General features: G+C 23.2%; 1 protein-coding gene across 3 annotated transcripts in view; it reads right to left on the bottom strand.

Annotated features, from left to right (window-relative positions):
- Nucleotides 1-9316: 9316 nt before the first annotated feature.
- The window catches only part of LOC122499107 (E3 ubiquitin-protein ligase AMFR-like), an 86876-nt gene continuing 80237 nt past the window's right edge, over nucleotides 9317-15955 (bottom strand). For 2 of the 3 annotated variants that reach the window (XM_043607202.1, XM_043607212.1), the window contains exons 5-8: nucleotides 14107-14429; nucleotides 12423-12810; nucleotides 10598-10830; nucleotides 9317-10363 (exon numbers count right to left, since the gene is read on the bottom strand). In XM_043607202.1, coding sequence (XP_043463137.1) covers nucleotides 10090-10363; nucleotides 10598-10830; nucleotides 12423-12810; nucleotides 14107-14429 — 1218 coding nt within the window. In that variant the 3' untranslated portion in view covers nucleotides 9317-10089. The remainder of the gene's footprint in view (nucleotides 10364-10597; nucleotides 10831-12422; nucleotides 12811-14106; nucleotides 14430-15955) is intronic. The other variant, XM_043607222.1, reaches the window with a different exon arrangement.

The raw sequence follows: 15955 nt of genomic DNA on the forward strand, positions 1-15955 counted from the left end.
ACCCGTCAAATAGATGAACCTCAAAAGGTGGCAATTTGAAATTTTAGAAAATTTCAATTTTTATTGAATTTAATGATTGCAGAAATTTGATTATTTTCAAAAGTAATAAAATTCTTCGCAGAAATTCAATATTATGGTAAAAAATTAAACAAAATTCTCCTCAAATCTCAATTATATTTATAATTATTAAATCTAGCTACATATACCTCACTCGCTCGTTCGGTTGTAATTAAACTTATTTGTTTTTACTTATTTCTTTGTTTTTATTTATTTGTGCTAAGTAAATATTTACTGGATATAAATATTTTAATTTATAGTATCAAATATATAGTTATTTGTATCAAATTCGAATTATTTGAGTCAAATACATATTTATTTGCATCAATAAAATAATTTTTTTAAAATAACTAAATATTTATCTGTAGCAAATATGCAATTCTTCATAATTAATTATTTTAATTGAGACTAATATACTTTTAATTGCGTCAAATAATTAATTATATAGTCCAAATACCAAATTTATTTGCATCAAAACAAAGTAGTTTTGGATTCAAATAAATCTCAATTTGTATTAAAGAAATGAATCTTTTTCCATTTCCATACGTAAAAGAATTATAAAAATAGGGGAGATTGGGGAATTGTGGGCCACCTCCATTATTTGATAATATTTACAAGTTTGATCATCGAGTTTTTTTTTATTTTCTTTTGTTTGTCCAAAGTAAATTTTCCATTATCATTTCATGACTTTACAACGCTTTACAATTACCTATAAACCGTTAACAAAAATCACCTGAAAAATTGCATTTATAAATATTTATTTTGGGCCTTCATGTTTTTATTGTTTTTACAAGGATTTTCAAGAATTAATTATGGAAAATATTTTTTTAATTATTGTATGTCATTGGTACTTTGACTCCAAAAAGAAATTTTGCATCAAATTAAAATGAATAAATAATACAAAGGTTTTTGTAAAATGAAGCATTTGAAGAATTGTGGGCCACTTTTTTGGGGAAGTATTTGTTGCTTGTTTTTGGCGATTTAATTGCAAATATTATTAAAATCACTCATACGTATAGTAATTTAACAAAAGCAATTATATTCATTGCGATTCAAGCAATAGAACTGTTCACTTAAAATGCGTAATTAATTGAGCCTATTTTACTTGTCTAAATTGTGATTCCGATTAATTTCATTTTCTTACTTTTTCTTTTCTAATTTTAAACTAATAATTAAACATTAATAACATTTTTTTAATTTCTAACCATTTAATAAATATATTTCATCGTTTTTTTTATTTTGAACTCAATTTAGGCAGTGGCCTACAATTCCCCAACATTTTTAAAAATCACAAAAGTGCACTCTTTAGTAAAACTAAAATTTCTTTTAGATAAGTGATAATTTTGGTAAACTGACTATGATATATGATAGTTTAGACCTCCTACTGACACTAAAAATTTTAAAATTAAAAAAATAAATTTTGTATGTAAGATATTGAGCTAAGAAAAAGTGTGGCCCACAATACCCCAATCTCCCCTAATAAAAAACAATTTGGAAAATTATATCAAGATTCGTGGTAGGGAATTGCCGCTAAGTAAAAAGTAAAAACCGTGAATATTTATAGGTATTCTTAAAATATCAACTGTTTATCGATAAAATCGAATTACTCGAGTAAATCTTAACCGATTTTGCTCAATTTTTTTATTGGATAAGTAATGATAAAAGTAAGAATTATTATGATAAGGTTATTCAATATTTTGGATACTTTTATAGAATTGAAACAAAGAAAACTAAACTTCTAAACGGATTTGTAAAATATTTTGGAATATTATTAATTGGTTTAAAATCCCGATATACCTATATTTCAGTAAATTTCAAAAAATTTCGTATTTTTTGAAATATTTGGATTTTTCCGAAAACAATTAGATTTTTTTAAAATTTAGTCAAATGTAGAGCCTACCCTGAAAAATTTTTGTTTTGTTTTAAGGGGATTCCTTTTATTTCAATGCATATTTTCCTCTCGTATATGGCTCAAAAACGTCCTCTTATTTTAAGAGGATTATTCTCCACTTAAGAGTAATTCCTCTTAAAAGTAGAGGAATAGTCTCCAATGAAGAGTAATATTCTTAATTCAAGAATAAAATGTAAGAGGATTTTAGAAGAGGAGTTGTCCTCTCAAAACAAGAATATTTTTTTTTCGGTATAAACTTCTAAACAGATATGTAAAATAGTCTGGAATATGACACTGGCACACAAAAAAAAACTTGATGCTCTTAGCTTTAGGTTAGACAGTTACTACTTTATGTTTTTGGGGTCGCTGAAACAGGATCTGAAGTTTATTTAACCCTATCACGTCAGAGTTTTGAGATAAACTCAAAAAAAGTTTTTGGGGTCGCTGAAGCTGAATCTAAAGTTTACTTAACCCTATCGCGCTAGGGTTTTAAGATAATCTAAAAAAAATCAAAAAATTTGACCCTAAAATTTGTAAATCAAGAAAAATTCTTATTTTCAAGTCTTAGTATCACTGCCTTATATAAACTTCTTAACAAGAATTCAATTATCTTTATAAATAACAAAATTCTTCAAAAGTTTTCAATTATTTTCATAAAGAACAAAATTCTTAGGAATTAAATTATTTAAAATTTTTTTTACAAAATTCTTCCAAGAAATTCAATTATTTTTGAAAATTGTAATGCAATTTTTGTCAAGAATTCAATTATCATTATAAATAACAAAATTCTTTGCAGAAATTCAATTATTTTCAAAAATAAAATTTTGAGCATATGAATTCAATTATTTTCAAAAATTTCATAAAATTCTTAGAAATTCTTGTCAAGAATTGAATTATCTTTATAAATAATAAAATCCTTCATAAAAAATTGTTCTCAATTCTGTGATTTTTTATATCTACTATTTTAATAAAATTTTCCAAAAGAATTGTTCGACCTCTCCTTGAATACGCTTCTGTCATTTGGTCACCTCAATACTATATGTACACAAAATAAGAATCGAACGAGTGCAGAATGTTTTTCTAAGATTCGCTGCAAGACAGGTTGGCATTCCTTTTGATAGATATAACCACGATTATACTGAGCTTCGTCGACTTTTGGATATTCCCACAATTCAGTATAGATTTCTTATGAATGACATTATATTTTTGTATAAAGTTCTAAATGGTAAAATTGAAAGCCCTACAATATTATCTCAAATTTCATTGTCAACGCCTATCATTTCTCTTCGATTTCCATCAAAATTTAAAGTTCAAAACCATCGAACAAATTACGGGGATAATTGTGCTTTAACGCGTATATGTCGGGAGGCAAATGCTATGCGTGAGATTGATTTCTTTCAACCTTACTATAATGTGTTTAAGGGCAAATTAGTAGAGTGTCTACGCAATATAAAATATTCTTTTCAAGGCTGAAAGCATCTTTTCTTTTTTCTTTTTTAGTTTAAGTATTTCTTTAATTTTGTAATAAAGGGCATTGCCCGTGCATATATTGAAAAATAAAATAAAAAATAAATTTAATTATTTTCATTAATGCAACTCAGAGCAGAATTTCAATTATTTTTAATACAATTTTAATCGAATTCCTCCAAAAATGTAATTATTCTTAAAAATTTTATTAAAATTCGTCAAAGGAATTCGATTATTTAAAAATTTATTGGTAAAATTCTTTTTGAGAATTCAGTTTTCAGAAACATTCATATTATTCAATAAATTCTTAATTTTTGGATTTAAATAATTGATTTCTAGTAGAATTTTCTAATAAAAATTGATTTAAAATTAAATTTCAGTTAAAATTTTAGATTTAAATCTTGAAAAATCTGAATTTTTTATACTTTTAAAATAATTCTGTAAAACGTTTTTTTTTCTTTAAAAATTTACTTCCAATTATTTGAATTATATTTCATTATTTCAAAATTGTCAACGCAATTCTTCGAAAGAATTCAATTATCTTGATAAATAACAAAATTCTTTGTTGAAAAAACTAATTATTTTCATAAATAACAATATTCACCATAAGAATTCAATTATTTTCAAAAGTATTAAAATTCTTCGCAGAAATTCAATTATTTTCAAAAATTTTAATAAAATTCTTAGCATGAATTCAATTATTTTCACAAATAATAAAATTCTTCTTAAGAATCCACTTATTTCATAAATATAATAAAATTCTTTTTATAGGAATTAAATTATTGTTAATACAATTTTAAATTGAATTCTTCGAAAAATGCCATTGTTCTTAAAAATTTGTATTCAAATTCGTAGAAAAAATTTAATATTAAGAAACATCCAGTAAATTATTTATTTTTTTACTTCAATAATTTAATTCTCGTAGAATTTTCTAATCCAAAGTTATTCAAAAATGTATTTCAGTTAAAATGTGAGATAATTAAATAAAAAAAGCATTAAAGTGTGCATTTTTAGAAATAATATTGAATTTTGAAAAGGTTTCAAATTAAAATCCGTGGAAATCTGCATTTTTCATACTTTTAACTAACAATTTTGTTGAATTCATTTTTTAGAAAAAGTTTAATTGAATATTTTTTAAAAATTATTTCAAGTTTTTATTTTCTAATATACAATTGAAGAATTTACGAATAATCCATGAAATTTCACATAAAATTAAATTGTAAACAAATGGATTTGAAAATTCTCAAAGAACTTTTTCAAAAATTATTAGAAATAATTGATTTAAAGAAGAATTTTAGTTAAAAATTGTAGAAAATAATACCTAATTCAATTGAAATGATGAAAATAATTTTGAAGAAGTAGCAAGTAACAATATTTTTATAATATAAAATAATGATTTTATCACTCGGTAATCTGTAATTATTATAAGTTGCTGAATTTCAAAAAGTTTTGAATTTGAAATGAATATTTTGAAAATTTTAATTCATATGGAAAATAATGATTAAATATTTATTTAACAAAAAAGTTATTGATGTTTTCGAATAATTTTACAATTAAAGAATTTCGTAAATAAATGTAGTACCTAGAAAATTTTTTTTTGAGTATCTAATAATTTTTAGATAACTATCAGAATATTCTCTAGGGTTAAAGTCAAAATTTTGTCTGGAAATCAGGGAAAACAAAATTAAATTTTTATGGCAACCCTGAAAAATTAACGTCCGGTATTAACCCTCTGCTGATGCTAACTTATCCCCACTCTATCGCCAAAGCACGTAACTCCCATAGTCCCCACCAGACGTCCAGAATGACGATTTTTGACGATAACGGTCGTTAGCATCAGCAGAGAGTTAAATAATTTTTTATTAAATATTTTTTATTTTTAAGGATTCTTTTTTCTAAGGGTTTACTGGTGATAATAAGAACGAAACAGACAAAATATCTACAACAATCTATAGCATGTTTTATTTATGATATACACTTCTCATTACAATCCTAATGAAAGGACAGATTATTGGCAGAAATGTACGTTTTTTAATAGGACTTCAGAACTGCGTGAGATTTTTTTTCTTTCTGTGTATTTACAAGGATCTTGTGGTGGGTAATTTGATATTAATAAATGGTGCACATGTATTTCCTCGATAAAAAAATATTTAAAATACAGAATATGTCGAGGAAATTGGGGACAAAAATTTCTCCAATCGAACATTTTTCGCTGTCACATTTTTGTAGAATTTTTATTTTTTATTTGTAAATTTTTCTCGCATGAAAACAAAAGGAAAAAAGAAAAAAAGAATCAAATAAACGAAATCTACAAATCTCGGTTTCGATACAAAAAGGAAACGAATAATTTTACTTTTAACAAAAAATAACTAATTAAATATCATTTATAAAAATAATTTTTCTTAATCACTAATTTCTGAGATTTTATCAGAACTAGTTATTGAAAATAAATCGAGAGGAAAAAAGGAAACAATTTTTCTCGATGAGAAAAATTTACAAAAATAGTTAAAAAAATACAGAAAAAAAACTACAAAAACATTTTCTAATTTTCATTCTCGCTTCCTTTCTTCTCTATTTTTTCTCACAAATTTTTTCTTTTTGGGACCTTTTTTTCTTAATTTAATATAATTACTTTTTTATTTACTTTGGCAAATCGCCAATACGTGGATAGTTGCTACCTTCACAACTCCATTATTATTAGACTTAGATTATTATATTACTAAAAAATAAATAATTCTATTAATACTATGTATATATATTATGATAATAAAAGTATCATGACAAAAAGCGATAAAAATTGCGCCTTCTTGTCGGGAAAGTTGATTTGAATTTTGTTTAAATTTCTCTCTTTCCTTAAATATGTTCTTAAATAATATTATCGAATAGATTTCTTTTCTTTTTCTATTCTCTCAAACTCTCAATCTCTCACCCTCTTTCTTTCAAAATCGTATGAATATCATACGTACAAATTTACATTATACGAATGTATGCTAAGTCTGTGTCTTTTTTTATACATATAAATTGTTTTTTTATATATATATATACAAAAAAAGTCAATTATTATCACAAAAAAATATTAAAGCAAAAGCGAGAAAAATTCAAGAATTTACAATTTTTCTAAGGATATCAAATTGAGACAAAACGTTGCAACGTTCTGATTCGTTTCTTTGTCTCAATTTATTATCCTTAGAAAAAATGTGAAAATCAATATTATCAGAGCTATTATTTTTTCCTTTAATTATACTTATTATATAGGAAACAAAAAAGACGAGGAAAATTAATTCAAAAAGTCTGCGAAAAGAGCGACAGGTTATTTTTTTATGATTATAATTATTTTGTTCTAACGGAGAAATGAAAAAAAATAGTAGGTACGAGGAGTATTATTATTACCATTACTTATTACTAATAATAATAATAATATTAATTAATTAGGATAAAAATAGTAAAAAACAATGATAATAATAAAAATAATGATAATAATAACAATTATTATTATTATAATTATTATAATTATAATAAATAATAGTAAAAATATGAATTTATCACTTAGGGGTAATTAATAATGAAGTTGATAATAATAATAGTAATAATAATAATACAAATAATAAAATTACTTGAAAAAATACCTATAATTAAATATTTTTTTCTATTCTATTTTTCACTGTTTCAAGTACTCAGCCTGAATATATTGTATAATCGTAAAAAAAAACGTTTCGCGTTCACTTTTTCAAAATCCGCACACCTCCATTGATTAAAAGAGGTTTTGTTTCTTTTTTTTTATAGAAAAGAAAATATTTAAATACTATTAAAAAAATAATTCTTTTCTATATTAGTTAATATTAAAAAGTGCTTCAAATTCAAAGACTTTCTAATTTCCCTCTTTTTTCATCTCTATTTCCATTAAACACTTTTCTCATCGGTTTTCTATATAAATTTTTTCCCTCCTTCGCCCTTTTTCTCTCTTACACACAATTCTCTCTAAAGACTATTTTCTTTCCTATTTTATCCTTATTTTCTTTTAGTCTTCTTTTATATTCATCTTTGTCTGCTCTTGAGTTATTTTTTTGTTTTTCGCATTTTCTTTATATTTATTAATAGTTTCTTGTTTGCTTTTCGCTTTTCATTTTTTTAATTTCAATTTTTTTCTTTTTTACTTTTTGGCATATATTTTATTTATTCGTTACTTAGTTCAAGTTTCTTTTTTGCTTTTCGCTTTTTGTTTATTTATTCATTTATATAATTTCAGTTTCTTTTTTGCTTTTTGCCTTTTATTTATTTATTCATTGTTTATTTTCAGTTTCTTTTTTGCTGTTTGCCTTTTATTTATTTATTCATTGTTTAATTTCACATTTTTTGCCTTTCGGATTTATTTACTTATTGTTTGTTTAATAGCAGATTTTTTTTTGCATTTCGGCTTTTATTTATTTATTATTTAATTAATCATACTAATAATTAATAAATCCAATCGGAATTAAACATATGTATTAAAAAAAATTATATATTATATTTGTAAATAATTATTTTGTAATAAAAAGGCCAAAATAATTTTTAAAAAAACGGTTTAAACAAAAAGTAAGTATTATTAAATAATTTATATATACAATTATATTCTATTCTTCTTTTTAAATTATAGAATTATCATTTTTACTTTCTCTAGAAAGTTAATAAAAAGTAAATAGTAGTTTATTCGCATTTTTTTCTTTTTTTGTTGAGAAAACTGATCATTTTGTTTTATAATTTATTATTATAATTCTAAATATATCTATAATAATAAATTTTATATTTATAAATGGAAATCCAATTCTAATATATAATTTATTTTAATAATTAATCGAATAATTTGTAGCTTTCAAGATTTTTTTTCTAAAATACGCTTTTAATTTTTCGGAAATTTGTTTAATTTTTTCAAAATTGTTAACTTTTCTAAAATTAATTTCAATTTTTTGAAAATTTTTCATTTTTCTAAAATTGATTTTAATTTTTTGAAAATTCTTTATTTTTCTGAAATTAATTCCAATTTTTAAAAATTTTTTATTTTTCTAAAATTATAATTCCAATTTTTTTAAAAATTCTCCATTTTTCTAAAATTAACTCCAATTTAAAAAAAATTAATTTTCTATTTTTTTTAAAATTGATTGTAATTTTTCTTTGAAATTTCGACAAAAAATTGATTTTTCCAGAAAATTTAATTACTTTAAAATGGACTTGATTTCTTTTTTATTATTACAAAAGATTTTCTATCAGAATCGCAAGAAGAGAATTAAAATAATATAAGAATATAATAATTTTATTATTACGATTATAATAAATAAATATTACAATTTTTTATGTAATAATAATTTATTTATTTTGATAGTAATTCTGAAAATTTTAATAAAAATTTAATTTAATTATTTAATAAAAAATTTTAAGAATAAATTCATTATTCGATTTTTTTTTTGCTTTTCGTTGTGAGATATTAAAAAAAAATTATTTATTTACTCTCATTTTCTTTATATCGTAACTATTAATTTTGTTTTTGTCTCTTACCACATTTTGCGGCTCTTTTTTCTCGTCTTTTCTTCTCCCTTTTCTCTCTCAATTCGTCTTTCTTTTCTCGAAAATAATTCTTTTCTGTCATTTCTTTTGTCACAGTCTTCGCTTTTGGTATTTTTTTTATTCTGTAAACGCTTCTTTTGGGTTTTTTGTACTCTCCCTTCTCTTCTGTTTGTAAACTCTTCTTTTTATTTATCAGTTTTTTCTTTTCGTGTTTTTGTTTTTTTTATTTGAAAACAAATTTTTCTTTGCTACGTAGTTATATTTTTAATTCTATAACTTACGTTCTTTTTTTTACTGTTTTCAATTATTTTTTTATCATTTCTTTCTATTTTCTATCTTTCTATTTCGTTTTTCTCTTTCATCTTTCTACTTTTCGCCTTTTTTATTTTTTATATTAACAATACAAGTCTTGTTTTCTACACTTTTTCGATTCTACACGGAAAAAAGAATAGCACAAGAGATGCGCCAAACAGTAGGACAAGTCGTGTGCGTTAATTCAGCGCGTCTGGTGTGCCTCTTTGGAACAGCAGACATACTTAGTTTGGTGCAGACGCTGTGCTTATAAAATGTAAAAGCTGTAAAGCACAGCGTCTGCGCCAAACTACGTATGTCTGCTGTTCCAAAGAGCACACCAGACGAGCTGAATTAACGCACACGACTTGTCCTACTGTTTGGCACATCTCTTGTGCTATTCTTTTTTCCGTGTACGTATTTTTCTTTTTCTTTCTTCTAAGTTTTGTTTCTTCTTTACTATCTTTCTTCTTCGCTCTTCTTTCAGTCATCATTTTTTCATCTTCTATATATTTCTCCCTCTCTCTCTCCTTTTTTTCTCCTTCTCTTTTTTCCGAATACAAATTTTTCTCTCCTTTTCTTTCCTCTCTCTCTCTTTTCTCAATAAAATTGTTCAATGAAAATTCTATTTTATTTCCATTTTCCCTTTTTTCCTCTCTTACTTAACCTTCTTTTCTCTATCTGGAGGGTTGCGGAATCGCTTGATTAAAATACGATTCATTCATTTAAAATGGAGACGAAGAAGTTTCTCTTACAATCTCTCCTGAGATGCGAGTCCTGAGTTGAGAAAAAGTGAATTATTTAAATTTTTTTTCTTTCTTCTTGGACTGATTTTTCTAAATCATCTAGGACGTGATTTCGTGTGTATTTCTAGAGGACGATGCTATTGGACATGATAATGAAGATGACGATGAAGATGATTGTGATTTTAATGATGACGATGATGATGATGACGGTGATTCTATATCTACGAGATCTGTCTCAATTTTATTGCAAAGCTTCTCGAAATATTTCCGTCGAGCTGACAATAGAAGATGTTCTTTTCGACGCTTTAAAATTCTCTCCCTTTCCACCGGCGACTTTGAGAAGCGACCGCCCAAATTTATCGGCTCCTCACTACTGGAAAATTTCAAATTCAATTTTAAAAAATTGTACAATTCTTAAAAGAATAACTTTCTCTCAATTTTTACTTTATCCATTTAATATTATTAACTATTATTTATTTCATTATTAACTAATAATTAATTCTATTCTTTTTTTTATTTTGTTTTACATTTATTATTATTTTGATCCAAAATTCCAAAAAACTGTTTCTTTTTACAAATATACAAATTTTTTATGTCAATTTTTTACCTCTCGACATTGGAAATATCAAGATGAGGATTCCAGGAATTTTGCGTTTCTTTACTGGGCAAAATATGAGCCATCGATTGCGTTTGTGTTTCAGTTTCCGGTTCATCAATGACATGATGTGGCAATGTTAGTCTACCGTCGAGAATATTTTCAATCGACAATTCCACCGATCTCGTCACTCTTAAATCCTCAATCACAACATTCCGCGGATAATGCGGAAACAATTGTTGTACCTGAAGAAAAAATAAACAAGAAAAATTAATAAACTTAAAATCCAAAATTGAAACAAAGAATTTTTTATTTCTACATTAAAAACAAAAACAATTTTTTGTTATTAATTTTTGTTCTTTATATTAAAAGAACTGAATTTTTTTATTAAAGTTTGTTAAAAAATATTTTCAATTTGAATTATATTTAAATTTTTTAAAATTAATTTTTATTATAAAGTTCAAAAAATTAAATTTGGTTTTTATAGTTACAAAATTAAATTTTGTTATTAAACTTTTTCAAAATAAATTTATTTAAAGAATTAAATAATATTAATGAATTTTTTCAAATTAAATTGTTTTTAAAATTTTTTCAAATTAAATTTTGTTATTAAATTCAAAGAATTGGATTTTGTTATTAAAATTTTTCAAAATTAAATTTTATTTAATTAAAAGAATTGAATTTTGTTATTTTTAAAGAATTGAATAATTTCAATGAATTTTTTCAAATTGAATTATTTTAAAATTTTTTTAAAATAAAATTTTGTTATTAAATTCAAAGAATTTAATTTTATTAAAAAATAATTTTTAATTTAATTAATTTCAACTTTTTAAAATAATTTTTGTTCCTAAATTAAAAAAAAAATGTGGGTATCAATTATTCTTTAAATTAAATTTTATTATTAAATCCAAAAATTGCATTTTGTTATAAAAATACAAAGAATATAATTTTGTTTTTAAATATTTTTTAACTAAACTTTGTTTTTAAATTCAAAGAATTAGATTTTGTTAAAGAATAGGTATTTTAAAATTTAATTGATTTAAATTAATTTTTGTTCTTAAATTAAAAAAAAATGAATTTTGAAATTAAATTTTATTATTAAATCCAAAAATTGAATTTTGTTCTAAAAACTTAAAAATTGAATTTTTTATTTATTTATTTACTTTAATATACACGGGCAATGCAATGTAACGAAATTTTAAGATTTGAATTTTGTTATTCAAAGAATTAAATTTTATTATTAAATTTTTTCTAATTGAATTCTGTTCTTAAGTTTCTTTGCAATTAAATTCAACAAATTGAATTTTATTATTAAATTTGATTAAATTCGAAGAATTAAATTTCATTATTAAATTTAAAAAAATTGATTTTTGTTATTAAATTCAAAAAATTGAATTATGATTGTAAATTTTTTCAAATAAAATTTTGTTTATAAATTCAAAGAATTGTATTTTGTTATTAAATTTAAGAAATTGAATTTTGTTATTAGATTTAAGAAATTGAATTTTATTATTAAATTCTTTCAAATTGAATTTTGTTTTTTAATTTGCTTGCAATTAAATTCAAAAAATTGAATTTTATTATTAAATCTTATTAAATTCAAAGAATGAAATTTCGTTATTAAATTTTAATCAATTAAATTTTGTTATTTTTTAAAGACAAGTGCTCCTAAAATTATTAAATAATAAATCGAATCCATTCAGCAATTCTTTCAAAAATGAAGTAGAAATCTTAAATAATTTTTAATAGCTTCAATTTTCATTATTAAAAATTCCCTTTTGTCAATGAAGTTGCTTTAAATAAGTAATTTAAAAATAAACAATTTTGTTGTGTATACCTGTCGTGCCATTGCGTCCAATTGCGAATTACTGTGCGCCATTGTGAGAAAATCGCCACGCAAACGATTGTGCGTGACTTCGACGGAGAAGCTCGGCAGCCAGGAAACGTAACGCGAACCATCGAAATGAAAGAAATGATTGTCATTGCGTCGCGCTGGTGTTTGCGATTCTGGTGGTATTTCGGGATTATTCTCACGATGATTTGCCTGCATACTCAATGCAAGACGACACGTTGGACACGATGTGTCCTGCTCCAACCACGATTGAAGACACGAATTATGGAACAAATGACCGCACGGCAATTTTCTTGCCGTCTCCATTTTCTCCCAGCAAACGGCGCAATTGTCCGAATTGTCGGCGAGCTCCTCCTGCGTTGCCATTGGATAACTGCGGAAAATAATTCATTAATTGTCACAAAAAACAAATTCGTTTTAGTTTAAGAAAAAAGAAAATTCCTCCAAGTAGTAAAAAGAAAGGAAATAAAAGAAAATTCCCAAAGCAGCAAAAAAGAAACATAAAATTCAAGAAAAAAAAGAAAAACCAAAAAATAAATAAATTTCGTAAATAAGTGAATACAAAATTAAAAACAAATTTACTAAATAGAAAATAAAAAAAAGTTAAAAATGAATTAATTAGAAACAAATTTACTAAGTAGAAAATAAAAAAAGTTATTTGCAATTTTACTGATTCATTTTTCTTTTTGTAATTTAAAAAAAAATTGAATAACTGCGAAAAAAGAACAAGAATTGTAAATTTTTTCATTAAAAAAAGGGATAAAAAAAATTGAAAAAAAAGCAAAACAGAAAATAAATGCAATGAAAATAAAAACAAAAGAAATTTCTAACGTCCGAAAAGTTTAATAATGAAGAAAATAAAATAAAAACTAAAATATTTGGAAAAAAACTTCTCAAAATAGTAAAAAGAAAATATAGTATAAAGAAAAATTATCGAAATAGTAAAAAGAAAATTTTCGAAGCAGCAAGAAAAACAAAAAAAAATTCAAGAAAAACTAAAAAATAAAAACAATTCGCAAAGTAAAAAAAACAACAAAAAATTTCCAAATATTAAAAAAAAGACTTAAAAAAATTTTTTAAATAGGTAGTACCTAAAAAGAAAATCTTAGAAAATTTCTCGAAATAGTAAAAAGAAAAAAAAGAATAATTCTCGAAGCAGCAAAAAAAAAACAGAAAATTCAAGAAAACTAAAAAATCAGAAATTCTCGAAGTAAAAAAAGAAAAACCAAAAAAATTCTCGAAATAGTAAAAAGAAAATCTGAGAAAATTTCTTGAAGTAGTAAAAAGAAAAGAAATAAAAGAAAATTCTCAAATAGGCAAAGAAAAAAAAAACATAAGATGCAAGAAAAACTAAGAAATAAAAAAATTCTAGTAGTAGAAAAAAAACAAACAAAATTTTCGAAATAATAAAGAGAATTCACGAAATAAGTAAAAAATAGAAAAAAATTCTCTAAATAGTAAAAAAAAACGAAAATGCAAGAAAAGCTAAATAAATAAAAAAAATTCTAAAAGTAGAAAGAGAAAAACTAAAAATATTCTCGAAATAGTAAAAAAGAAAAAAAAAGAAAAAATTCTCGAAATTGCGAATGATAAAAATAAGAAGAAATAAGAAGAAGAAAAAGAAAAAAATAATATTCGAAGAAAAATTGCATTGAATGGAAAAACTAACTTTTGCTCCATGTGACTGAGAACGGCGAGATAATTTCGATGCTTAGTGATGCGCCGTTGAATTTCATAGAATAAATATCGCAGCTGCATGCAAATAACAAGAGACGCCATACTAAGGAAAATATTGCTCCACAAAAGCATATGAATATGATGGAGAAATTCAACTGCAAGAACTGTTAATTCTGATGCAAGTTCCGTATAATAAGCTAAGGGTCCTCTCTTGTCCCAGGAACGTGGAGAGGAAGTGCCAGCACCTCTTGTGTCATAGAGATGAATAGCGTAACGTAACATGACATGAATTGTTCTTACGCCAAGAAGTACACACTGAAAAAAAGAAAAATTCAAATCAAAAATAGAAAATTAAAAACAAATTTCAAAATGAAAATATTTCTTTCTTTCTTTCTTTCTTCCCCTCTTTCTTTCCCTCAAAGTAGTATTTCCCTTTTCCTTAAGGGCATTTGAACCATGATGACGTCACAGATTTAAAACTAATGCTTTGCACAAACTGTGACGTCATCAAGGTTCAAATCCCCTTAATAGACATTTATTAACTATATTATTTAACCATTAATTTTAGCAATTGAACAAACGGAATTTATTCATTTCAATTTTCGTATAAATGTTGAGTAAATAAATAAATAAAAATCTAACTAAAATACAAAAATGTAATTAAAAAAAAATAAAAAGGAAAGATACAAAAATGTAAATAAAATAAAACTAAAAATACAAAAACGTAATCAAAGTAATACTGAAAATAGAAAAATAAAGTTAAAATAAAAATAGAAAAATATAATTGAAATAAAACTAAAAATTGAAAACTACATAATTCAAATAAAACCAAATACAAAATGTAATTAAAATCGAACTAAAAATACAAAAATATCATTAAAATGAAACTAAAAATACAAAAAAGTAATTAAAATGAAACTAAAAATCAAAAACCGTAGTTAAAAAAAAACTAAAAGTAAAAATGCGAAAATGTAAATAAAATAAAACTAAAAATACAAAAACGTAATTATTAAAACGTAAATATTGTTTCATTTAATTCTTTCTTCCTTGAATTGAATATATATTATTAATTAACAGTACACGGAAGGATATAAATCATTTAAATAAAAATATAAAAATATAGTTGAAATAAAACTAAAAGTAAAAAAATAATAAAATATTTTAAAATTAGGATAAAATAAAATTATTTAAATAAAAATAATAAAAATATAAAAAAATAAAAGACATAGTAATAAATAATTAAAAAAAAATCCCCTGACATTTTTTATGGCAAATATAATATAAATACAATAAAATAACTTTTATCTAAAAATAAATTACTAACAATATTCCAATCAATGTTATAAAATAAAATATCCACCGCGGTGACTAGTTATTAACTATTAATTTCATTTATATTATACAAACGTGAAAATGTGTTTGAATATAAATAAATAACGAGTGAAAAAAAGAAGAAAAAAAGTCGTCTAAATGAAAAACAAGTTTTCTTATATGCATACATAAAGAACATTTTAACTACTACTCTTGTGTAAATTAATCGATAAAGTGTTATGAGCGAGACCTTTTCAATTAGAAATTAAGCAAACTCTATTTACAATATGTAGAGTATATTATTTAGAAAATATTGAGTCTATAGTTTCATAATTGTGAAAAAAAAGAAACAAGAAAAAAACAACAAGAACAAATCTAAAGCAGTGCGCTGTGTAATCAATTTAAAAGCTATAAATTTAATTTAATGTTTTAAATTGAAAACACGCCTTTAATACAGATTCATTATTATTGGCGCATAAATTGAGTTATTAAAATCACATAATGTCAAATTAAATGATAGAAAACAAAAT

The sequence above is a fragment of the Leptopilina heterotoma genome, unplaced genomic scaffold, assembly GCF_015476425.1.
Source record: "Leptopilina heterotoma isolate Lh14 unplaced genomic scaffold, ASM1547642v1 Lhet_100, whole genome shotgun sequence".
NCBI classification, from domain to species: Eukaryota; Metazoa; Arthropoda; class Insecta; order Hymenoptera; family Figitidae; genus Leptopilina; species Leptopilina heterotoma.